This window comes from Prunus dulcis, unplaced genomic scaffold (genome assembly GCF_902201215.1).
Source record: "Prunus dulcis unplaced genomic scaffold, ALMONDv2, whole genome shotgun sequence".
Classification (NCBI taxonomy): Eukaryota; Viridiplantae; Streptophyta; class Magnoliopsida; order Rosales; family Rosaceae; genus Prunus; species Prunus dulcis.
Window position 1 is genome coordinate 1 of NW_023010090.1, and position 25,346 is coordinate 25,346.

The 25,346-nt window shown below is 39.2% G+C and overlaps 3 protein-coding genes and 2 long non-coding RNA genes across 5 annotated transcripts; 3 read left to right on the plus strand and 2 right to left on the minus strand.

Moving 5' to 3' along the window:
* The first annotated feature begins 520 nt into the window (after positions 1-520).
* Positions 521-921, plus strand: LOC117612851. The gene is made up of 3 exons (XR_004583580.1): positions 521-547; positions 628-770; positions 851-921. It is a non-coding gene; the product is annotated as an uncharacterized LOC117612851 (long non-coding RNA).
* A 214-nt stretch (positions 922-1,135) lies between these two features.
* LOC117612852 lies at positions 1,136-1,762 on the plus strand. The gene is made up of 3 exons (XR_004583581.1): positions 1,136-1,291; positions 1,384-1,445; positions 1,667-1,762. It is a non-coding gene; the product is annotated as an uncharacterized LOC117612852 (long non-coding RNA).
* A 5,351-nt stretch (positions 1,763-7,113) lies between these two features.
* Positions 7,114-8,075, plus strand: LOC117612853 (DNA repair protein XRCC3 homolog). Its single transcript, XM_034341490.1, has one exon. The coding sequence runs from the start codon at positions 7,114-7,116 to the stop codon at positions 7,993-7,995; it is 882 nt and encodes a 293-aa protein (XP_034197381.1). The 3' UTR covers positions 7,996-8,075.
* Positions 8,076-8,304: 229 nt separating this feature from the next.
* Positions 8,305-10,393, minus strand: LOC117612847. Its single transcript, XM_034341487.1, has 2 exons — positions 10,274-10,393; positions 8,305-10,155 (listed from the first exon to the last, which is right to left on the minus strand). The coding sequence occupies exons 1-2, from the start codon at positions 10,391-10,393 to the stop codon at positions 8,305-8,307; spliced, it is 1,971 nt and encodes a 656-aa protein (XP_034197378.1).
* Positions 10,394-20,030: 9,637 nt separating this feature from the next.
* Positions 20,031-22,361, minus strand: LOC117612848. The gene is made up of 2 exons (XM_034341488.1): positions 21,363-22,361; positions 20,031-21,266 (listed from the first exon to the last, which is right to left on the minus strand). The coding sequence occupies exons 1-2, from the start codon at positions 22,359-22,361 to the stop codon at positions 20,031-20,033; spliced, it is 2,235 nt and encodes a 744-aa protein (XP_034197379.1).
* Between the last annotated feature and the right edge of the window lie 2,985 nt (positions 22,362-25,346).

The following is a 25,346-nucleotide window of genomic DNA, read 5'->3' on the forward strand; positions in this document are numbered from 1 at the left end:
ATTGTTGCTTGCAGGTAAACATGTAACCATGTTACATTCACTGCTTCATTTGCTGTCGGTTGTGATTTTCTAATATGCCTTCATTTAAATTTGTGCAGCAATTTCTAGAGCCGTTCAAACCGACTGCCAGGAAACGTGGATCGAAGAAGGCAGCTGCTTCAAACACCGTTGACCTTCCACCCAGCAAGCTGAAGAATATACATCACTTTGTGCGTGGTACGTGGCAACACGGGTATGCCCAAGCTTGGACAAAAGTCCGGAAGGTCTATTTTCCATATAATCTGAAAGGGGCTCACTGGGTTGCAATCGAAATTGATTTCGTCAGACATACTGCAACTGTGTATGACTCCTATGTTGCTTTTACCAAATGTTCAAAGCTGGTTACACTTCTGCACCCTATTAGCGATACGCTGGCACGAGTGCTGTACGATATGCACTTTTATGAAGATTCTGAGGTTGAAGAGGTTAAGCAAAAGGGGCTGAAGATGTCGATGTTTACGCCATTCTCAGTGTGCAGCACTGCAGATGTGCCACAACAACGAGATGGGTAAGCTTTGTGAATTTAGTGCAGTTTATCCAAATTTTATATAACTGCAGTTCTAATTTCCCAACTTATTGGCCTCACAGTACGTCTTGCGGAATCTTGACCGTCAAATTCATCGAGCATCTCAGTGCTGGGATTTCGGTAGATAAAGTTGACCCTTTGAAGATCAAATATTACCGACTGAAGCTTGCAATTGAGGGTTTAAGGGGGGAGGCATATTTATGAGGTAAATGTCTTCATGTCTGTGAATTCACCTCACTCTGGACTTATGACTTGGGAATTCACTTTGCTCATTACTTATGTCAGGAACTCCTTTATATGAAGATGCAGACGTAGATGCTTTGCTGGGGTACTTTAGATGGTCATCCTGCCTTTTTGCTACAGCTAGTTGGTTTAGTTATTATTGTCAGGTGTAATATTGTACAGTATAGAAGCAATGGCTAATTGCCTTACATGGCACACACACTGTTTCGATTTTGAAGGTTAACTATTTTGTACACCTCCATATATAAACATAGTTGCTCTTTGTGGATGCTTTAGTAGCCATTGTTCACATTTTGTCTCTGTTGTTTTGGGAATCTGTTACTGGACTTACTCAAGCATACAACTTTGTTAACATTTCTCCATTTAGTTTTGACTTAGTTCGTTTTAAATAATTTTGGCAGCAATTCTACTTTTCTGCTTAGCATTATGTTGTTATATGAATTTGGAACCTGATACTGTGTTTGCTGATCTTAGCTGGAGTAGGTACCAATCACTCCTCTTTCATCTTGCATACTGGATTAGTTTCCTTGTGTATTTAGCTGTATTCGATCTGAGTGATTGTTCTCTTTGTACAGGGTATACTAGCACCATCCGGCGTAAGAATGGTAAATTATCTGAATTGATCGGTGAACTTCAGGTACCATTTTCATGATTTGTACTCTGCTTTGCTAGTGGAACTCGCAGAACATTTGTATTTGGTGTTATTTTTGTATGAGTTTTTAATTTTGTAATGCATTTGGTAAACTTGGTAAACTAGTGGAACTCGCAAAACATATGTTCATATTATTTCATCCATTGGTTCTGTGAGTTGTTGTCTTCTTTAAGCAAATCTAATATTTGCTCTTCACAAATGGTTAGGGTCTAAAATTCTCAGATCTTATGTATGTGACAAAGCGTAGTATGAATGCTGCTGTTTCAAAATTGCATAAACGTCTGGAGAGCGTGACAGAGGCTATTGCTGCAAGTTTCTTTTCGGCTGTCTATGCCAACAAAAATACAAAAACTGATTTGGTACTATGAACTGATTTGGCACTATGATATTTGGCACTATGAACTATGAACTGATTTGGTGGCAGTTACAAATGAACATAGGTCTTAATTCTGGAATTGCCCTTCATAAATGGCGTCATCTGCACTTAACCCAGTTGTTTTTGCAGGTCGGTCTCAACCAAGTGTTGATTGCAATATTCCAAACAAGATGACCATACACTGTTATTTGATGTAGGTATACGTATGAGATGGCTTAGCTTTAATTGGTTTGGTTGTTCCAAGTTTTATGTACACAATCTCACAGTAACTGCCGAGTTGTTTTTCATTTCATGTATTTCTCCGTGGTAGTTTTTCCCCAATATTCTGATTATGGAGATGAAGTAAACATTACTGTGGAGCTTATAGCATGTTTTCTTTATTTTGTGGCCATGACTTATGTTCTTGCTAACCCTTTTTCTTCAAAATCTCTAGTTTCTGTCATCTGAAGTCTTTTCAGTCATTCAACTCAAAATTTCTCGCCTAATACTTTGGAATGGCAGAACAAGTGTTAGGAGGCCATACATAAATAGCCACAAGTTGTCATACATGTATATAAAAAGTGTGAAGTTGAAACCTACAGACGACAAGGGAAGAAGGAAGCTCTGTCCCATACAGGTGATTCGTGGAGTAAACATGTTTATGCCACCATACCAAATTGACTGCCCCCTCGAATTGCACAATGGCAATATGCTCTCCTCCTGCGACTCTAACGTAGGCAAAACACTGGTGTTGGAAGGACATGTAAAAGGGTTATTGTGCATTCCATTGTACAAGCTTGAATGGATTTTCTTTTCTGTTGTATTTGGCCCTTCTCTTTTCAAGCATGCCAAAAATCTTCCTCGTTTTGTAATATGTGGTTTGTGCCCAATTAATTTACTGTGGATGTTGCATTTTTGGACCCAATATTTGATAGCAAAGTATCTTTTGAACGACAATTCATTGAGGGAGAGAATTACTTTCGTTTTGAATATGAATCCATGTGCAACTCCAACTATCATTTGAAAGGTCCAAATCAATTCATGGTAATATAAGGATGGATAACAATTGTTGTGTCCGTCATCTTTGTATTCAGGATTACTTTCAACGAAGTGGAGACTTATTACAGCACATGCCATTCACATACGATATATGAGCAATATTAGGTCAATATAGGTACACTATGAAGGCAATATTAGAGCAATATAAGGGTAATATGATAGGAATTTTATCAGTACATCGAATATGGTGGCAATATGCCCACAATTTCAGTACAATACAAAGGCAATATTAGGGCAATATAAGCACAATATAAATACAATATACATACAATACATACACATTACAGTATGAAGGCAATATAAACAGAATAGAAATACAATATTAAGTCAATGTACATACAATACATACACATTACAGACAACATTTCACACATGCAAAAGAAATTGCCACCGAACCTTAACAATACTATCTATCCCGCGAAGGGAAAATGAAGGCAACAAAAGATCCATGTACTCGGGTGAGATGAACTGAAGCAGCACTCACCGTTACTACAGGTCCATCAAAAGATCCATGTCTTTGTCCTTTCTTCTCGCTGCATGCACGAGGCTATGATGAGCCATTCCATCAGAACCCATATTCAGTACCTGCCAGACACCAGCTACATCAATTTCACTCTAATTGTGGTCTGGTGAGATGACCGAAGCATAATCTCGGAACATTTTGAAGCCGTTGTTGAAACATTCAACCATTTCATGGTTATATTCTTCAGATTGTGTGAATGTTTCGACGACATTTTTCTTTCTGTCTTCCAATTTCAACTTCAAGGACTCTAACTCTTTGCTCCGACTTTTTGCTTTAAGAGTTTGCTTCACCTCTCCAGCGTATGCTTTGTTTAACTTGTTGGCCAAGTTTCCCATAACTTGGCCATGAATATCACACTTACTCTCCCACCAATCCGTTGCCTTTGACATATATTGGAGGTGGTGCTTGACGGCAGAGATTTTGTCAAGCGGATCATTGCTCTCAGCCTCACTTCCAGATGAAGTGGGATCATGATTGGGAGTCCGAGGTGGAGATGGGAATGGCACATGCCAGGGCTGGTCCCCCGGGTAACTGACATGCTCGTTTGGAGGGCGTACATCGGACATGTTGAAGTAGTACTGGGGACAATTCACAGCTGTTGCCTGCAACAAAACAAATAGAGGTACATTCAGTCTCCAGTTGTAAACGACTATATGGTTAGCTTGAGTGGAGAATATTTGCCTTTCAGTAAGACTAATTACCTTTCCCGTTAAGAAGGTGCCTCTGTTGCAGTTCTATATAGGAAGGTTCAGTTATATGTACGAACTTATATGAAGTATATTGGGTATTTTGTTGGTGCATTCAATTGATGGGATTGCAAACTACACCATTAACTCCTTGGCTGTAAGTTACAGCAGTACAACATGACATTAACAACAATAAAATTGGCTTCCAAACGACAAAAAACCAAACCTTAATGGGAAATAGGAAATTGTGGATTGGAACCAAAAATAGGACTATGTAAGTAAGCATTTATTGCGATTTTCAGAACACAAAATTGGAAAATAGGAAAATAGCAAAACACGAAAATTGGAAATTTGGAAAAGTGACAACTTAAAACTTGGATATGGGAAATAAGGAAACTTGGAAAATTGGAAATTGAAGAAAAGAAAAATTGGAAAAATGGAAATACGAAAAAATGGAAAGTTGGAAAGTTGGAAAATTGGAAAATTGGAAAATTGGAAAAAGGAAATAAGGAAAAATTGGAAACAGGAAAGTAGGCAATAGGATCAAATGATAGTTGGAAAATTGGAAAATTGGAAAAAGGAAAAAAGGACACTTGGAAAATAGGAAATTTGGAAATTGGAAATTGGAAAAGAAAGCAACTTGGAAAATTGGAAAATTTGAAATTGGACAAAAGGAAACTTGGAAAATAGGAAAATAGGAAAATAGGAAAAAAAGGAAACTCTGAAAACATGAAAATTCGAAAATTCGAAATAGGAAATAAGAAAAAAGGACACTTGGGAAATAGGCAAATACGCAAATTGGGAAATTGAAAATTGGATAATTGGAAAATTGGAATATTGGAGAACTGGATAATTGAAAAATAGGAAATAAGGCAACTTGGAAAATAGCAAAATTGGAAATAGAACAAAAGGAAAGTTAGCAAATTGAAAATTTTGAAATAGGAAAAAAAGGAAACTTAGAAAATAGTCCAATTGGAAAAAAAAAAAAAAATTGGATAATTGGACAAAAACTTAAATTTTGAAAAATGGAAATAGGAAACAGGGACACATGGAAAATCAGAAAACTGGAAACAAATTGAAATTGTGGAAATGGGAAATAAGACAATTACCATATTGGACAATTTTAATTACTTTCTGAATTAGGCAAAGTAGGCAACTTTTTTTAAGTACATAATGGGAAAATGGGAACATTGAAAAATTGGAAAACTGGAAATAGAACAAAAGGAAACTTGGGAAATTGCACAATAGGAAAATAGGGAATAGGAAAAAATAGGCAAAAATAATGAAAAATTGAAAAATTGGAAAATTGGATGACACATGGAAAATAGGAAAATATGAAAAATGGCAAAATGGAAACGAATTGAGATTGGTGAAATGAGAAATAAGACAATAACCATTATTGGTCAATTCGAATGAGTTGGTGAATTAGGCAAATAGGCAACTCCCTTATTTCAATGACATAATGGGAAAATGACCAAGTTGGGAACGTCCAACATACAAATATATTACAAAAAGGCATAAAGTCAACCTGGGTAATAACTCCCTCCCATACTATCCCGCCCAATACTATCCCGCCTAACACTCCCGCCAATCCCTCCCGCCAATTACTCCCCCTAATCCCTCCCGCCAATAACTCTCTGAATTACTGGTTTGGTTATTAAAACCTGCCTATATTAATCAACCCAGCTGTTTGAAATGAAAACTTCCATCACATTAACTGCTGCTTACAGCCATTACCTTCCCCACAGATTTAACTCACATCGCATTTAGTCCCCTGTTGTTCCAATTAAGTTGTACACCAGGCAACAATAAATATCAAAGACCATGGACCATAACCTCACACCAAACCCAACGATTTCAATTACTGAAGGAGGGGAGACTGAAACAGAAGCCAAGTCACCGAATTCACTCCCTGCAGACTTGGTCCATGGCATGCAGCAATGTCAACGCAATACCATGTTTTGGAAAAATCTTCATGCAGACATAGTTTCAAAAATTGTGGAGGGCCAAGCTAGATGGGGTGTCATAAAAAACCGCACAATTCGCTCTCTTTATCATGCGCGCATGCATCTCCTACATATAAAGAGAATGAAAGAAAAAATTGAAATTGCCCCTGCCACTGCAATTATGGTATTCAAGGAATCAGAAGCAATGGCCAAGTTGAAGCAAGAACAAGTGGAAAGGGGATTCGAACTATTTCGTAAATTTGCAATAATTGTGGATCCGGCAGGAAACTGGGCCAAGATCACTGTGGCCGGGGTCATGAATTTCATGGGTCGCGGTCACCGCACTTGAAGAGTATGCAACTTCGAATTTGTCAACAGCAGGGAAATGGAACTATGAGGTGGCGTATTTTTGTATTATGTAACGATAGGGTGGCCTGTTGTTGTATTATGTAAGTTTGGAAATAGGAATGTTATGGAATGATGAAGCCTCATTTTGTAGGGAAATGGAACTATGAGGTGGCGTACTTTTGTATTATGTAACGATGGGGTGGCCTGTTGTTGTATTATGTAAGTTTGGAAATAGGATTTTATGGAATGATGAAGCCTCATTTTGTAGGGAAATGGAACTATGAGGTGGCGTATTTTTGTATTATGTAACGATGGGGTGGCCTGTTGTTGTATTATGTAAGTTTGGAAATAGGATTTTATGGAATGATGAAGCCTCATTTTGTATTTGTGCGTATACAGTTTATCGGTCTCCAGTTCTGTGGCGATATAGCAGCAATAAATATACAATAAACATGCGGATAGTGGCAATATTATGTCAATATCAGTACAATAGAGTGGTGATAGAGTTACAATATGATCCTATTACAGGACGTACTGCATCAGAATATGTTTTAAATTATATGGTCCAAAAAAATACTAATAAATAAACAAAAAAGTAATTACAACCTGGAAAAAGGATGAATTATACATCCCTTAAAAGACAGATGGCCTACAGTACAGACCTTCAAAATGAACTCTATATATATATAATGCATGCCTTGTAGCACCATCACATCCCCCCCTAAATTACACAAACATGACACCCCAAAACCTCATGCTCCTTCCTCTTTCAACCCCTAAATTATCCATTGGATGCCCAATACTAGATCACTGCGTGGGGGGTGGGATACCCTGCAACTCCATAACAGAATTAGTAGGGGAGAGTGGTTCTGGGAAGACGCAGCTTTGTCTCCAACTTACGGTACGAGCTCAGCTCCCACCCTCACATGGCGGACTAGGGGGCTCCTCCATCTACATATTCACAGAATTCAGCTTCCCATTTCGTCGATTGCAACAACTAGGCAACCTTTATCATGCATCATACCCCAACTTAATAAGGTTGGAGCCATTGGAAGACATATATGTTCATGGTGTTCATGATGCTCAAGAACTCATCCATGTCCTTGGAGACATAGAAGCATTTATTGCCATTGATCACACCCACCTACCTGTGAAACTCATTGTCATTGATTCCATTGCTGCATTGTTCCGATCACAGTATCAGACAACACCGGCAGATTTGAAACGGCGGTCTGAAATGTTCTTCAACATATCTGGGACATTGAAGGGTTTAGCAAATAAGTTTGGGTTGGCGGTGGTTGTCACCAACCAAGTGGTGGATTTTATTGGGCCACATGATGGAGTGAATGGGGTGAGGTTGGGAAACTTGGAGTCCCTGGACACATCAGGCAGACGGGTGAGTCCAGCTTTGGGACTGGCTTGGGCACATTGCATAAATTCAAGAGTGTTCTTGGCAAGACATGAGCAATCTATTGAGGTTGACATTCGTAATGCTCCTTCAACAAGTATATGTAGTCAAACACATAGGACATTTCACCTTGTATTTGCCCCACATCTGGCCTATGCATCGGCCGAATTTGTAATAAAAAAAGAAGGTATAGTCGGAGTATCACAGTAACTGTGTAATATAGGAATTCTAAGAACTTTAATGTTTTGGATCCATTTGGAATTACATTCCAGTCCCTTTAATTTCGCACTCAAATTATAATTGCAATCTGGAAGCAATACCAGTACAATAAAAGGTCAATATAATAGCAATCTGTCAGCAATACAGCATGCTGTAGCAATGCAACCCAAATCAGCATGCTGTAGCAATGCAACCCAAATAATGCAAATTTAAAAGAATTCCCATTCAACATAACACGAAACCCACCACAAATAAAAGTTGAGTTCACATGACCTACCAAAGCAACACAAATCTTATTGTCTAAGATACATTGCGCAATGGAATATTGTTTTTACAGGTGCTTTTATTGTGGCCTGCGGAACCGCACCTTGAGCACTTTCTTCTAATGCTGCCCTCTCCTTGCGAGGGAATTCTTAACTTCTTTCGTCTGCCTGGCATGACCCTTGCCATGGGAGGCAGCACAACTCGACTTCGAACATCTTCAGGAGTATCCCACATTCCGTGAGGTTGTACCGGGTAGATGCTATCCGAATAAGCATCCATCCAGGTTTTCCGAGTGTAATACCGAGAAGCCTTTGCATATACACTTACTTTCAAGAAGCGGCAAACTGCAACTACATGCTTGCAAGGTAGCTGCTCAAGCTGAAACTTTCTACAACTACAACTGTTGTTCGTCAAATCTACGAGGCCGTCCATATCACCGTCCAAAACATTATATTGTGCATTATTAACTTTAACCACATTCATCCTTGCAGCATCCTCCAACCTGTTCCTCAACTTCTTCTCTCCAAAATTGGGGCACAATGTTGTTGTGCAATTCAAAGCCAACTCACGACGTTCGGTGAACCATTTCACAAGGAGATTAACAATTTCCCCTATCAAATGAACCACTGGCAGCATTCTTGCAAACCTAAGGACTGAGTTGATTGACTCCGCAATATTTGTTGTCATTACATTGTAGCGGCGTCCATCCATGTGAGCTCTAGACCACTTATGTAACCCTGCCTCTTCAAGATATTGAGCAACATGTTCCTTTCGCTTGATCTTGCGAAAATGACAATCAAATTCAGCAATGGAATAAGATTTCGCAGCCTTCTCAAAGTGCATAAGTATGTGATCACGCTTTTTCAACTTGAAAGTGCGTTTCATGTTCCCCTTCATATGATAAAAGCATATGCCATGTTGTGCAGTTGGAAAAATTTTGTTCCACACATTCTCTATGCTAACATTGCGATCAGAAATAATAACAAGATTGGGACACTCACCAATGGCTTCATGAAGTTTAGTGAAAAACCAATGCCATGATGCATCCGTCTCCAAATCCCCGATCCCAAAAGCAAGAGGATATATATTTCGATTACCATCGAATGCATTTGCTACAAACATAACACCCTTGTACTTGGATTTTAAATGAGTGGCATCCACGGCTATAACTGGGCGCATGGAAGAACGGAACCCTCTAATACATGCGCCAACCGCCATAAATAAATACACAAAGTGATTGTTCTCATCAGTTCGGATGTGTGTTTTTGTGCCGGGATTCATACGCTCCAATTCATAGCAATAAGCTGGAAGGATATAATATGCCTCCTCCGCTGATCCTCTAATGGACAATAGAGCTAACTCCCTTGCTTTCCAAGCTTTCGAATAATGGATGGTGCAACCAAAGTTGTGTTTCACATCTCTCATAATGTCACTTGGTGTGTATATTGTCCGACAATCCTTCAACTTCCTTTTAAGTGAACTGGCTACAAGTGCTGCGGTTGCTTGACGATGCTTGTCACTTACAAACCTCAAATCACATTCATGGACAGTTGTACACCTCACAATCATGAAGCTGTATTCTCCAATTCTCGATGCTCGGACCCGCCATGGGCATGGACGTTGACAACAAACCACAAGCAACCTCTTAGTGCAAGAGAATTGCACCTTAAATTCAAAGTGGCCTCTTAATGCCGTCAACCGTAACTCCGTCAACAATGTTTTCTTACTAGAGAAAATTTGCCCAACTGTAATTTTCGGATTCCAATCGCTTCGTGAAAACCCGCTGTCCAAATATGCTTCTTCATCTTTTACACCGACTGCATTATACCGATTTTTTTTCACCCATTTGACTCCAATAATGTTGACGAGTGGGTTCAGATTCTCCTCCTAAACGCATTTTTGGCAACTGGGCAGCTGTGTTCAAGCACCCCAAATTAGGAGGGGCAGAGTACACTGACACTTCATTTCTTTCAGTACCATTATCACCACCATGCATCTCCTCCACCTCGCTAAAATCAATCATATCCATAAAATCTGTCCCTACTTCACCTCCCAAATCAGTGACATTTGTATTATTCCAAGTTACTTCATTGCTTTCAACAATGGCAACTGAAGAATGACCCATCCGACTACTATCTGTCGTGATATGCATACTATGAACTACATCATTTGTCAGTCCTTTATCTTCTATACTCACGAGTAAGGGAGCTAGTTTTGAAGGTGTTACCTCGAAATTGTACTTCATAAAAAAAATTGACATCATCATCGTCCTCAATCTTTATGTGCTTCCACTCATTCGAGGCCACCAAAACTGAGAATTTTAAGCAAATCTTGTCTTCCCTGATGTTTGTATTACCAATCGATGCACACGGTCCAACAGTTCAGCAAATTTGATGGTCCGTGGAACTATTAAGCCTTTTGAGTCACCCCCTTCGTATTTGCACATCTTCTTCGAGGTGACCCATTTTCCATTGTAGCACACGAGAATAACAATTGTCTCCATTTCTGACCATGACAAAACAACATTTCATTAACACAATAATATAACCACAATAAACATACAATACAATAGCAATATAACCACAATATAATAGCAATATAGAGCAATATAGAGGCACTATAATAGCAATATAACAGCAATACGACTGTAAAATAAGAGGAACACAACCACAGTACACTAGTAACACATCAGAATCACACTATACAGATCTACTACATCAAATGGAAAATCCCAAGTTTCAAGATTCACATATCCAGACCAATCTAAATGGAATTGGTACAAACCCAGATGAATGAGCATGAATATTCAACAAAACCTAACCCAAAGACATTAAAGCCAAAACGAATTTAACACAAACCCAAACAATCAAACTATAACTCATTTCACATAATCCCACTGATATTAACAAAATAACCATCAACACTACCTTTTCAGGGTCGGCAATCCACTAGAGCTTCAAGGTTGCAAGCAGCTATTCAGAAGACATAGCTAAAGGGAAGGGTTCGCGATTCCAAACAGAGAGCAACAGATCGATAGGGGAGAAAGAGATAACGAAGCTACAGAGAGCAACAGATCGAATAGGGGAGAAAGAGATAACGAAGCTACAGAGATAAACGGCTGCGCTATGAGAAAGAGAGCAAAGAGAGAGACAGAGAGTTGTGCTAGAGAGAGAGAGAGCCAAGATAGAGAGAGCCAAGAGAGACCCAGAGAGCTGTGATAGACAGATACCAAAGAGAGAGAGTTGTGCCAGAGAGAGAGAGCTGTGTGAGCTAAGAGAACAAATTTCTGAACTTGTGAAAAATCAGCAATAAGTGTACAATAATTTTATATTTATAGGTTATAGTTGTACAAAAATTGGGAAGGGGTGGTATTTTTAGTTAAAATTATGAAATGGGTGTCATTTTAAGCTATTTCCCTAAAATGTAACCTCAAACTACTCCTTATAAAATTATTTATTAGAGGAATAAATATAGCCCTCCCCACTTGAAAATGACCCTACATCACAGAAAGATAAGAGATAACATAACAAGGACCCCAAACCACACAAGGAAATGAAAAGGAGTTAACACTCTCATGCGGACCCCACCTATGCGAGCTTCTATCAGACTCGTACTAGAATTATTTACACCTAGATAATTTCCCAAAGGAGTTAACACTCTCAGATCGCTGAATCGCAGACATTCCAGCTGAAAAAAGATCCCTCGCATGTATATGTTGGCTTTCCACCATCTTTTTTCAAACTCTTCGTTTGTAGATGATCTGTGGATGAACTTTTCAAATTCCGCCATAAAATTTTCGTGCTGTTTAATTACGTGGCCAAGATTTTAGAAACCTTCCCCAACATATGCCACAAACAAAAACAATGATGAGCATTTGGAAACATCTCTGAGATAACTGATATTTTAGATTTGTCATGATCAATGATTATCACTGATGGAGCTCGCCCACCACCACCCATAGCTTTCAGCCACGTCTGTTGATTCCCATAGTAATTAATTATCACGTGTAGGCTTATGTGTGTTGAGGTTTTTGTCCTAAGTTACTAGTTTTCTAACAAATAATGCAGTTTAGGGTTTCCCAAGCGACATATTGAGTTGTAGTGTAGAACTTGTACTGTATTCATTTGAAGTGAAGCAAGCTATTGTTCTTCCTCTCTCTCTCTCTCTCTCTCTCTCTCTCTCTCTCTCTCTCTCTCTCTCTCCCGGGCTCCTCCTCCATCATTTTTCGGTAAGTACATTCAGACGTTGATTGTATCTAATTTCTTAATTATCTGTAATCATATATATACATATATATAGTTAAGTTGATATAATAAAGAGGCGGTTAACTAATAGAGAGGTATGGACTGTAACGGAACTACCATCACAGGAAATGGAAGCGCATCATCGAACTCAGGACTTTGAAGAAACAGATGGTGATGCTGATGACTTGCGCTTGTACCAGCAGCTGTACAGCTATGCTATTCATGGCCAAACAAATAGATTTAACGACACTATTGCAAATGAGCTTCATGATCCCAATGCTCGAGTTCAGCTTCTGTCTCGACGGAGCCCCCAGAATAACACATTTGTTCACATAGCTGTGAGCTCCGGCCATGTCAAACTAGCAGCCAAGATCTTACAACAACACAAGCCCCTTTTGTTAGAGAAAAACTTTGAAGGTGACACCGCGCTCCCCATTGCGGCCAAAGCTGGGGATATAGATACGACAACAAACACTCTTCTCCGTGAAGCACGAGGAAAAACAAACATTGAAAATAATGGTGATGTATTGACGTTGTTAAGGATGAAAAATAATGAGGAAAACACTGCCCTGCACGAGGCCCTGATTCGAGGTCACCAATCAGTGAAATCGGTACTTAGGTGATGATGGGTGAACTTAAAAAATATTTAGCCAGAAATGCAACAAACTTCACACACTCTAGACCTTGGCCAATCACTCTTATGACTAGTCAACTGTCAGATATGAATTATACCAAACAACAACATACACAGAGCATACCATGATGTACCTGCAGGCCTAGAGTATTACTAGTGACAACCTAGGCACTCAGAAGGACCCATAAATCTAGGCATCCCCTGTGCTAGCAACAACTATGGTGAAAGTGTGTGAAGACAGCATAATCAAGCAAACACCAAACAACAGATAATGATGACTAGTCAACCACAATTCATACGATGACTAGTCGACCACCAAGAACACAAACCCAGAAAAATTACAAGGATGCAATCAGAAATTGTTCACCCAGAAACCCACCATTGGGAAAAACTGGGGGTCATCAACCGACCAGGCAATCCACTAAGTAGAAAAAGATTCTTACAAAGGAACACAAGCAAGCTCAAGCAAAACCTAGATCTATTTAGGAAGATGAGCAATACCTCCTTTGTGCAATCTTCTTCTCCAACTTAGCAAAGCTTAAAGCCCAGTTCTTCATGGCAATGGCAGCTCCTTCTTCAGCTCATTCATCCCATGGCACTAGCTTGCAAGCTCAACTCAAACAGAAACCAAAATTTGGATTCAAAGGAGAATAACCAATTTCTTCAAGAAACCATACTCTTGAAGAAATCAATAGTGAATCTGACCTAGATATAAATGAGAGAATGTTTTTATGAAGCTAGATGCAGATTCATATTTCAAATGCAGTTTTTTTTGTAAAGAAATCAATTTGGAAAAACTCATAGATCAAATATTGTTCTCTCTTGAGGAAGAAGAATGGAAAGATAAGAAAACAATCTTTCCTCCAATTCCACACAAAAGAAACGGCTTACCCAAGAGGAATCGCAAGGCCTATACAGACCAAAAAATTCCCTTAGGTCAGAGTCCCATGTGGCAGCAGAGAGAGAAAAAGGAATAGGACAAAAAAGTTGGTTATCAAGCTGGAGAGCAAGGATGACTAGTCATCCAAGAAACAGATGACTAGACATCATTTTATGAAAACAGTTTAATGCAATGTTATGCAATGCACAATTTACCTTTGTCAATTTGCATGAACCTCCATATGATAGTTGTTAGTTAAGAACACCTAGAGAAGCTATTCTCAATCTAAACTTGAGCTTGATAAATAACAATAGAAATCCTATTACAAAGTTGTCAAGGGAAGCCAAAAGAAAAACCCAAAATGCATACATTAACAATCTCCCCCTTTTTGGGTTTCCTTGACAACACACTCTCTAACAACACTCAACCCAAAACCAAGCCTAAGGAGATGATGAAGTAAGGATACCTGCAAGAACAACCAATTTTCCAGGCACAAAAACAGGCATATTATATCACAGAATTTTGAAACAATATGCAATATGGGGGTTGAGAGTGTTCTCCCCCTTGTTGATAAGGAAAGTGCAAAAAAGAGGCAAGGATTGAGAGTCAGCATAGAAGGGGATTAAACACAAGGCAGAGAATCAGATTTGAACAAAGTGAAAAGCACATAACATAGGTTGATTACAAAGCAAAGATCACTTGTTCAAAATAATACAACACAACTCCCCCTATCAAGATGCACAGACTACCCAAGCAAAAACAAATTTCCACAAGGGGATTACAAACATATACTTGTCCAAAAATACTCCCCCTATCTAGGACACTGCCTACAAGATCACTGTAGCTAAAAAATAAGAGAATTAGCAGACGCATCAGAATCTACAGAATCATCTGAGACCTCCTTGGCAGGAGTCGGCTGAGGATGTACTTTAGCAGCAGCAGCAGCAGGAATCGAAGAGGATGGAATGAGGCTCAACAGATGTTGAATATGTTTCACCTTGGCAGCAAGCGGAGATCTGAGATAGGCATTTTCAGAGGTAGATGACAAAGAGGTGAGAAAGGTTTTTCAAAATTTTTGGCTAAGGGCAACAGAGGCCTTGCCAAACGGAGCAATGGGAGGATTCCACTAATCAATGTCAAGAAAAACCACCTTGTTTCTCACACAGAGACGCTGGATAAGACAGGGAAAGACAAGAGGCCTCTTGTGTTTTGTACCATGGCCAATGGTTTTGCCAAGAATTGCACGATAAAGAATATCCCCAAAGGGAATTTTATCATGATTCACCATTGAAATCATGAGTTGACAGCCAGCCAGATTGGGGTTTGAATTATTTCCAATTGGGAGAACATTGTGACGGATAAAATCCCATAGAACTTTGTAGAATGGTGACAGATAGGACTTGATAGGAAAACCTTTAGAAGTCAGGGGCATTGTTTGATCAGCATAGGCCATGGTTTTAAACAGATCAACAGTGTATTGAGAAGAGGCAAGAGCAAACTGATCAGAATCAAAACCAGGGCAAGATCGAAAACCTAAAACCCTATTAATGACAGAGGGTCTCAGAGTAATGGGCACAGAACGAACAACACACTGATAATTAGACCCCTTAGGATTAGCAGGAAAATTCGAGTAAAACTCTTTAACGACAGAAGCATTGAACTTATCAGACAGAGTGTTGAGAGAATGGAGATGGTAGTGCTCAAAAATCTGAGTTGCAGAACCCTGGGCCGCTGAGGGGAGAGCATCAATTTGGTAAGCTCTCTCAGGCACAAACTTCCTTGTAGAGACAACACCATCGAAGAACGAGGCCACCTCAGGAGACACAAATGGGGGGGAGTCTCCAGCGGGAACAGAGTGAGAAGAACGAGTCCTAGGAGCCCTAGGAATGGAGGGTATAAAATCCGCTCTGTCATTGGATTTGGATTTGGAGCGGCACTAGTAAGTGAGGAAGGGCACGGAGGACGACATGGCGGTCAGCAGTAAGAAATTTGAAGAGAAAAACAGAGGGAAGAAGGGGCGAAGAGACTAACACAGAGGGAGAAATGGAAGCGGGGGCTTGGGTCTGTGTCAGAAGAGAACAGAGAGAGAACGGGAGTGAAAAATAGACTGACGAAGAAGAGGGAAACAGACCTAAAAGGAAAAAAATGTGAAAACTAACCCCAATGAAAAAGAACCGCTCAAAACACAAAGAAGAGGAAAAAAAAGAAAATAAAAACAAATAACCACTAAAGAAAGGGACGTATCGTTCAGGGAAAAAAACTGATGACTAGTCAACCACAATGAGCATGATGACTAGTCAACCAAGGCAATAACAAAAAACCGGCAGAACTAGATGACTAGTCAACCACAAAAATGATGACTAGTCAACTAAGGCAATAACATGACGAGCATCAAATATAACACAACCGGATGACTAGTCAACCATAAGCATAGATGACTAGTCAACTAAGACAATATCATGACACTCATCAAAGTTAGTATCGACCCTGTGGAATGGGTTTTGAAAAAAAAAAAAAGAACAAACATGAACTAGCAAATATATCAAGTGATCAACGATGTATTAGCTACTATAACCTAATCCAAGTCTTCAAGCACAGGAAGGAAGAGAGAGAGAAGATAACCACATGTGCAAACAAAACCAAGTGCAACTAACTCTGATAGATAGAAGATGAATTAGATTTCATGCTCAGAGATAAGGCAAAATGGACAGAGGAGGTTCAGAACCAAAAGAAGAACACAAGAGATGAAGAAATACCCCTCTTGGAGAGACAAGTATTTAATAAACCTTCAAGACAAACTTAAGGCATAGACCCAACCTATTTGATTTTCATCACTTAATTTGGCCATTTATTATCCTTGTTATTTGCACATCCCAGACTTAAGTGCTTGAGTGGCCTAATTTTGCAGGTCTTGCTCTAGATTCTTCAATCATAACACCTTATACCTTCCGAGAGTCGTGACTACATTGGTCACACTTCTTTTTTTTTCTTTTTTTTTTTGGTATAATGCTGAACAAATTGCCTAAGAGAGGGAGAAAAGATAGGAGATTATAACAATGATTGTCCACAATGGATCACAATACTTGTCTCACCAAGAGGACGAAAAAAACACCAAAAGATTTCATCTAATGGCTCCAAACTAGAAGGGGGGAATTATGCACAAATCAGGCAAAGCATAAAATGATTCAAACTTCACACCATCAGAGATCAGAAGAAACATATGTTTTTGACATTTGCACACCAAGTAAACAAAAATTTATATTTGACTAGTCAACTAAAACGAAGATGACTAGTCAACAGTTCTGCAATGTGCTGAAGATAAGGAACAGACAAGCTAATCAATCAATTGAGCAAAGGCCAATGGACTACCTAAGTGTGACATGTTTTCTGAAAGTCCAAGGCCTTGGTGAGTATATCTGCTAGCTGTTTCTCAGAGGGAACAAATTCCAAAGATAGAATTTTGTCTTCCACAAGATCTCTAATAAAATGATGCCTAATGTCTATATGTTTAGTCCTAGAGTGTTGAACAGGATTTTTAGAAATGTTTATGGCACTCATGTTGTCACAATAGATGAGAAAACATGATTGAGCAAGACCATAGTCTTCCAACATTTGTCTCATCCAAAGGAGTTGCGTGCAGCAATTCCCAGCTGCAACATACTCTGCTTTAGCAGTGGATAAGGAGACAGAATTCTATTTTTTGCTATGCCAAGCAACAAGGTTGTTGCCTACATAAAAGACCCCCCCGGAAGTGCTTTTCCTATCATCACTACAACCTGCCCAATCGGCATCACTATACCCAACCAGGCTGACACAAGTCTCATAGGTATACCAGAACCCAAACTCAACAGTCCCACTCACATATTTTATGATTCTCTTAACAGCAAACAAGTGAGACTCTTTTGGGTCACTTTGAAACCAAGCACACACTCCAACACTATAAGAAATATCTGGTCTACTAGCAGTCAAGTAGAGAAGACTTCCTATCATACTTCTATAGAGAGTTTGATCCACACTTTTGCCATGCAAGTCTCTATGAATTTTAGCACTAGTGCTCATTGGAGTTCTTGCAGATTTTGCATCCTCCAAATCAAACTTTTGCACAAGATTTTTTGCATATTTCAATTGAGATACAAAGATCCCATCATGGCTTTGTTTGATTTGAAGACCTAAGAAATAGTTAAGCTCACCTACAAGACTCATCTTAAATTCACTAGTCATGACATGAATAAACTCTTGAACATGCAAGTCAGAGGTAGAACCAACCACAATATCATCAACACACACTTGAGCAATCAAGACATCATTTTTGAACCTTTTGACAAACAAAGTTTTGTAAACTGACCCTCTAACATAGTCATTTCTTAGAAGATGAGAAGATAACCTCTCATACCATGCTCTAGGAGCTTGTTTCAAACCGTAGAGTGGCTTTTTTTAACCGAAACACATCATTTGGATGATGTGGATCCTTAAAACCCTTTGGTTGTTCAACATAGACCTCTTCATTTAAAATACCATTCAAAAAAGCAGTTTTGACATCCATTTGATAAAGTTTGAATTTTAAGTGACAAGCAATAGCAAGAAGTAATCTAACTGATTCTAGTCTTGCAACAGGGGCAAAAGTTTCATCAAAGTCAATGCCTTCCATTTGAGTGTAACCTTGAGCAACTAATCTAGCTTTGTTTCTAACAACATTACCTTGCTCATCAGTTTTGTTCTTGAAAATCCACTTAGTACCTATAACATTTGTATTGGTAGGTCTGGGAACAAGGTACCAAACATCATTTCTAACAAACTGATTCAGCTCCTCTTGCATTGCAAGAAACCATTCACCATGGTTCAATACCTCTTTCACATTCTTAGGTTCTTCCTTTGAGACATAACACACATGACTAATTTCTTGAGCTAATTGTTTCCTAGTTCTCACTCCCTGATTAAGAGGACCAATAATGACACTCTCAGTTTGAGTGAGAGGGCTATGATCAGCATGAGAGCTGACAACTTGGACAGATGAGATGGAACTAGAGGTTGAAGGAGTTGACAAGTCAACTGGGATAGAATTTTCGAAAGTTGACAGGTCAACTACAAGATCCAGACCTGGAGATTCTTGCACGAGAGGAGGAGGAAAAAGACCATCCTCATCTAATGCCATCTCAATAGAGCCAGCAAAATCATCAATATTGACATTTATGGACTTAATGATGGTTCTGGTCCTACAGTTGTACACTCTATAGGCTCGGCTTGAAGTGGAATACCCTAGAAATATTCCCTTATCACACTTAGAATCAAACTTAGCAAGATGCTCCCTATCTCTCAGAACATAGCATGTGCTACCAAAGACTCTAAAATATGACACATTAGGCTTCTTTCCTTTCCAAATCTCATAGGGAGTTTGTTTGGTACCAGACCTCAAAAATACCCTGTTTGAGATATAACAAGCTGTACTTACAGCTTCAGCCCAAAAATGTTTAGCAAGATTTTTGCTATTGAGCATCACCCGAGCCATCTCAACAAGAATTCTATTCTTTCTCTCAACAACACCATTTTGTTGAGGTGTAATAGGTGCAGAGAACTCATGCTTAATTCCCATCTCTTCACAAAATTTCAGAAACTGAGAATTCTCAAACTCAAAACCATGATCTGTTCTAATTCTAACAAGAGGCAGATGACTAGTCATCTTCTTTTTTTGCAAAAGATGACAAACAGACTTAAACCTTAGAAAAGTTTCAGATTTCTCACGTAAGAATGAGACCCAAGTGAACTTAGAGAAATCATCAACCATGACAAAAATATATTTCTTTCCACCAAGGGACAAGGTTTGGATAGGACCAACAAGGTCCATGTGAACAAGTTCTAGGCTTACTTGTGTTTGAATGTGTTTGACCTTCTTATGTGACACTCTAGCTTGCTTGCCCAATTGACATCCTTCACAAATATGTTGATCAGATTTGTCAAGCTTTGGTAAACCACTCACTAACTCTTTCTTGGACAAATTATGCAAGTCTCAAAAGTTCACATGTCCAAGCCTTTGATGCCACAAGACACTTGTTTTATTCACAACATTATTGCCAACTACTTCTTTTGCATCATTGACACCATCAATGCAATAGCAATTGTCCCTAGACCTAGCCGTGCTCGCAATCTCATTGCCACCTTTTCCAATGATTTTGCACCCATGCTTGGAGAATCTAACTTCTATTACTCCATCATCACACAGATGACTCACACTAATGAGATTGGATGTAAGACCCTCAACACATCTAACATTCTTAAGCTCGGGTAATCCAGGGATACAAACAGTACCTTTTCCAACAACTTGAGACTTGTGACCTCCACCAAAAGTCACTGTGCCTCCATCAAAAGGGTTGAGAGATGAGAAGACACTCTTATCACCAGACATATGTTTAGAACAGCCACTATCAAAGTACCAAGAGTTGGTGTTTGATGCAACAAAAGCATTTAGCACAACAAGACATTTGGTATGACCTTTTGCAACCCAAGTAGACTTAGGCACAATATGTGAACTCATTTTAAGGGAGACAAGTTTGGCAATCTTAGTTACTTCATTTAGCAAATGATCAACCTGATCTTGCAAAGATCTGGGATTCCTTTTAGATTTTGAAGACAATTTTCTAGTCTTATCCTTTTTGTACATATGACAGACTGGTCGAATATGACCAGTCAACCCACACCTGTGACAAGTTGGAACAAACTTAGGTTTCTTGACTACCTGTTGAGCATCAAGAGTAGCAATGGTTGGAGTTTTTGACTTGACAAACCTAGTGGTAGAGCTAGATGAACTAGAATCAAAATGATTAAATCCAAGACCACCTTTGTCCCCATGAAGTTTTCCCATAGTCAACATTTTGTCAATTTTTGAGGCACCAATGGTCATAGATATAACCTTACTTTTTGCTTCATTCAATTCACCTAGGAGCTGTTTGTTTGAGTTCTGGAAACCAATGTTACTTTCCTTGAGCACATTAACTTGATTTTCAAGATTACTCCTAATTGACACAAGTGCAACAAATTCTTTTTCTAGAGACACAAATTTGTCACTCAACTCCTTTTTGGTTTCTTTTAAGATGAGGATTTCATGTTGAAGTTCATGGTTGTTGGCCTCAAGTTTGAGGCTCTCTTCTTTCAAAGACAATGTCTCTTTGAACAAACAATCATATTTTCTTCCTAATGACTCGTATGACAGGTCATCTGACTCAGAATCAGATTCATCAGACACTGGCTGCACAGAGGCAACAAAAGCAACATGTTGGTCATCATTATCAGAGGAAGATGAATCCTCTTGAGACACTTCACTTTCACTCTCACTCTAGCTAACTTTCATGGCCTTGTCCATTCCTTTTGAGTATTTTTTCTGATTGTTTGCACAGTCGGCAACATAGTGTCCAATGCCTCCACATGTGAAGCACTTGACAGATTTTCTAAAATCTTTAGTGAAAGGTTTGACATCCTTGTTCCTCTCATTAGACCGATCAGTTGATGGTCTAAATTGTCTCTCACTAGCAGAGCTGCCCTCTCTAGCAAACTTTCCTTCATCCCTAAGAATTCTCCTAAATTTTTTGACAAACAAAGCCATCTCATCCTCAAAACATGAGGATTTTTCATTACCTTTCAGAGAGGAATCATTCACTCCTTGAAGTGCAACATTTTTTGATTTTTTAGTGTCATTCTCTTCCATATTCAACTCCATCTCATAGGTTTTCAATTTTCCAATGAGCTTGCCAAGCTTAATTTCATTTAAGTTTTGGACCTCCATGATTGTGGTTTTCTTTGCTCTAAACCTAGATGGTAGAACACGAAGGATTTTCTGAACAACAAGAAGCTCATCAATAGGTTGACCGAGACTCATGGCTTCATTTGTGATCATCTCAACTCTCCCATAGAACTCAGAAATAGACTCAGTTTCAGACATCCTAAGTTCTTCAAATTGTGCAAGCACCATCTGAAGTTTTAGAGTTCTAACTTGGTCATCCCCTTCATGAACCACCCTTAGTTTATCCCAAGCCTGTTTTGCATTTGGGATGTGTTGTATATGTGAAAATTGTGTGCTAGACAAGGCTGTGACTAAGGCATTTCTGGCCTTCTTGTTTGAATATGCAGCAAACACCTCAGCTTCAGTCCATTCCGACCTAGGCTTGGGCACAACATCACTCTCAACTGTCTTGACAGGAGCAACCCACTCTTTTGTGAGATACTCACTTGCGTACTCATCAAGAGCATCAAGGAATATCTCAAATTTTTCTCTCCAAGCAACGTAGTTGTTTCCATCAAAATAAGGAGGGGAGTTGCAAGATCCAGCAACTCGATCTCGTTCCATAGTGAGCACACCTAAACACCAAAACAAATCCTAGGATCTCTCTACTTGTATTAAGAGCTGATGCTCTGATACCAATTGTAATCGGTACTTAGGTGACGATGAGTAAACTTAAAAGATATTCAGCCAAAATGCAACAAACTTCACACACTCTAGACCTTGGCCAATCACTCTTATGACTAGTCAACTGTCAGATATGAATTATACCAAACAACCACATACACAGAGCATACCATGATGTACCTGCAGGCTTAGAGAATTACTAGTGACAACCTAGGCACTCAGAAGGACCCATCAATCTAGGCATCCCCTGTGCTAGCAACAACTATGGTGAAAGTGTGTGAAGACAGCATAATCAAGCAAACACCAAACAACAGATAATGATGACTAGTCAACCACAATTCATACAATGACTAGTCGACCACCAAGAACACAAACCCAGAAAAATTACAAGGATGCAATCAGAAATTGTTCACCCAGAAACCCACCATTGGGAAAAACTGGGGGTCATCAACCGACCAGGCAATCCACTAAGTAAAAAAAGATTCTTACAAAGGAACACAAGCAAGCTCAAGCAAAACCTAGATCTATTTAGGAAGATGAGCAATACCTCCTTTGTGCAATCTTCTTCTCCAACTTAGCAAAGCTTAAAGCCCAGTTCTTCATGGCAATGGCAGCTCCTTCTTCAGCTCATTCATCCCATGGCACTAGCTTGCAAGCTCAACTCAAACAGAAACCAAAATTTGGATTCAAAGGAGAATAACCAATTTCTTCAAGAAACCATACTCTTGAAGAAATCAGTAGTGAATCTGACCTAGATATAAATGAGAGAATGTTTTTATGAAGCTAGATGCAGATTCATATTTCAAATGCAGTTTTTTTTATAAAGAAATCAATTTGGAAAAACTCATAGATGAAATATTGTTCTCTCTTGAGGAAGAAGAACGGAAAGATAAGAAAACAATCTTTCCTCCAATTCCACACAAAAGAGGCGGCTTACCCAAGAGGAATCGCAAGGCCTATATAGACCAAAAAATTCCCTTAGGTCAGAGTCCCATGTGGCAGCAGAGAGAGAAAAAGGAATAGGACAAAAAAGTTGGTTATCAAGCTGGAGAGCAAGGATGACTAGTCATCCAAGAAACAGATGACTAGTCATCATTTTATGAAAACAGTATAATGCAATGTTATGCAATGCATAATTTACCTTTGCCAATTTGCATGAACCTCCATATGATAGTTGTTAGTTAAGAACACCTAGAGAAGCTATTCTCAATCTGAACTTGAGCTTGATAAATAACAATAGAAATCCTATTACAAAGTTGTCAAGGGAAGCCAAAAGAACAACCCAAAATGCATACATTAACAATCTCCCCCTTTTTGGCTTTCCTTGACAACACACTCTCTAACAACACTCAACCCAAAACCAAGCCTAAGGAGATGATGAAGTGAGGATACCTGCAAGAACAACCAATCTTCCAGGCACAAAAACATGCATATTATATCACAGAATTTTGAAACAATATGCAATATGGGGGTTGAGAGTGTTCTCCCCCTTGTTGATCAGGAAAGTGCAAAAAAGAGGCAAGGAGAGAGAGTCAGCATACAAGAGGATTAAACACAAGGCAGAGAATCAGATTTGAACAAAGTGAAACGCACATAACATAGGTTGATTACAAAGCAAAAATCACTTGTTCAAAATAATACAACACAACTCCCCCTATCAAGATGCACAGACTACCCAAGCAAAAACAAATTTCCACAAGGGGATTACAAACATATACTTGTCCAAAAATACTCCCCCTATCTAGGACACTGCCTATAAGATCACTGTATCTAAAAAACAATAGAATCAGCAGACGCATCAGAATCTATAGAATTATCTGAGACCTCCGTGGCAGGAGTCAGCTGAGGATGTACTTCAGCAGCAGCAGCAGCAGGAATCGAAGAGGATGGAATGAGGCTCAACAGATGTGGAATATGTTTCTCCTTGGCAGCAAGTTGAGATCTGAGATAGGCATTTTCAGAGGTAGATGACACAGTGGTGAGAAAGGTTTTTGAAACTTTTTGGTTATGGGCAACAGAGGCCTTGCCAAACGGATCAATGGGAGGATTCCACTGATCAAAGTCAAGAAAAACCACCTTGTTTCTCTCACAGAGACGCTGGATAAGACAGGGAAAGACAAGAGTCCCCTTGTGTTTTGTACCATGACCAATGGTTTTGCCAAGAATTGCATGATAAAGAATATTCCCAAAGGGAATTTTATCATGATTCACCATTGAAATCATGAGTTGACAGCCAGCCAGAGTGGGGTTTGAATTATTTCCAGTTGGGAGAACATTGTGACGGATAAAATCCCATAGAAATTTGTAGAATGGTGATAGATAGGACTTGATAGGAAAACCTTTAGAAGTCAGGGGCATTGTTTGATCAGCATAGGCCATGGTTTTAAACAGATCAACAGTGTATTGAGAAGAGGCAAGAGCAAACTGATCAGAATCAAAACCAGGGCAAGATCGAAAACCTAAAACCCTATTAATGACAGAGGGTCTCAGAGTAATGGGCACAGAACGAACAACACACTGATAATTAGACCCCTTAGGATCAGCAGGAAAATTCGAGTAAAACTCTTTAAAGAGGCCGACATGGTGGTCTACGGGAAGAAATTTGAAGAGAAAAACAGAGGGAAGAAGGGGCGAAGAGACTAACACAGAGGGAGAAAGGGGAAGCGGGGGCTTGGGTCTGTGTCAGAAGAGAATAGAGAGAGAACGGGAGTGAAAAATAGACTGACGAAGAAGAGGGAAACATACCTAAAAGGAAAAAATGCGAAAACTAACCCCAATGAAAAAGAACCGCTCAAAACACAAAGAAGAGGAAAAAAACAAATAAAAACAAATAACCGCTAAAGAAAAGGACGTATCATTCAGGGAAAAAAACAGATGACTAGTCAACCACAATGAGCATGATGACTAGTCAACCAAGGCAATAAC

Excerpts from the sequence above, each read along its gene's own strand:
- LOC117612848 (XM_034341488.1), bottom strand. The coding sequence starts at position 22,361 with ATGGAACGAGATCGAGTTGCTGGATCTTGCAACTCCCCTCCTTATTTT. Across the intron at positions 21,267-21,362 it reads GAATGGACAAGGCCATGAAA|CCAGTGTCTGATGAATCTGA; the intron begins GTTAGCTAGAGT and ends GCCTCTGTGCAG.
- LOC117612847 (XM_034341487.1), bottom strand. The coding sequence starts at position 10,393 with ATGGGTCATTCTTCAGTTGCCATTGTTGAAAGCAATGAAGTAACTTGG. Across the intron at positions 10,156-10,273 it reads ATATGATTGATTTTAGCGAG|GAGGAGAATCTGAACCCACT; the intron begins GTGGAGGAGATG and ends AAATGCGTTTAG.
- LOC117612853 (XM_034341490.1), top strand. The coding sequence starts at position 7,114 with ATGACACCCCAAAACCTCATGCTCCTTCCTCTTTCAACCCCTAAATTA.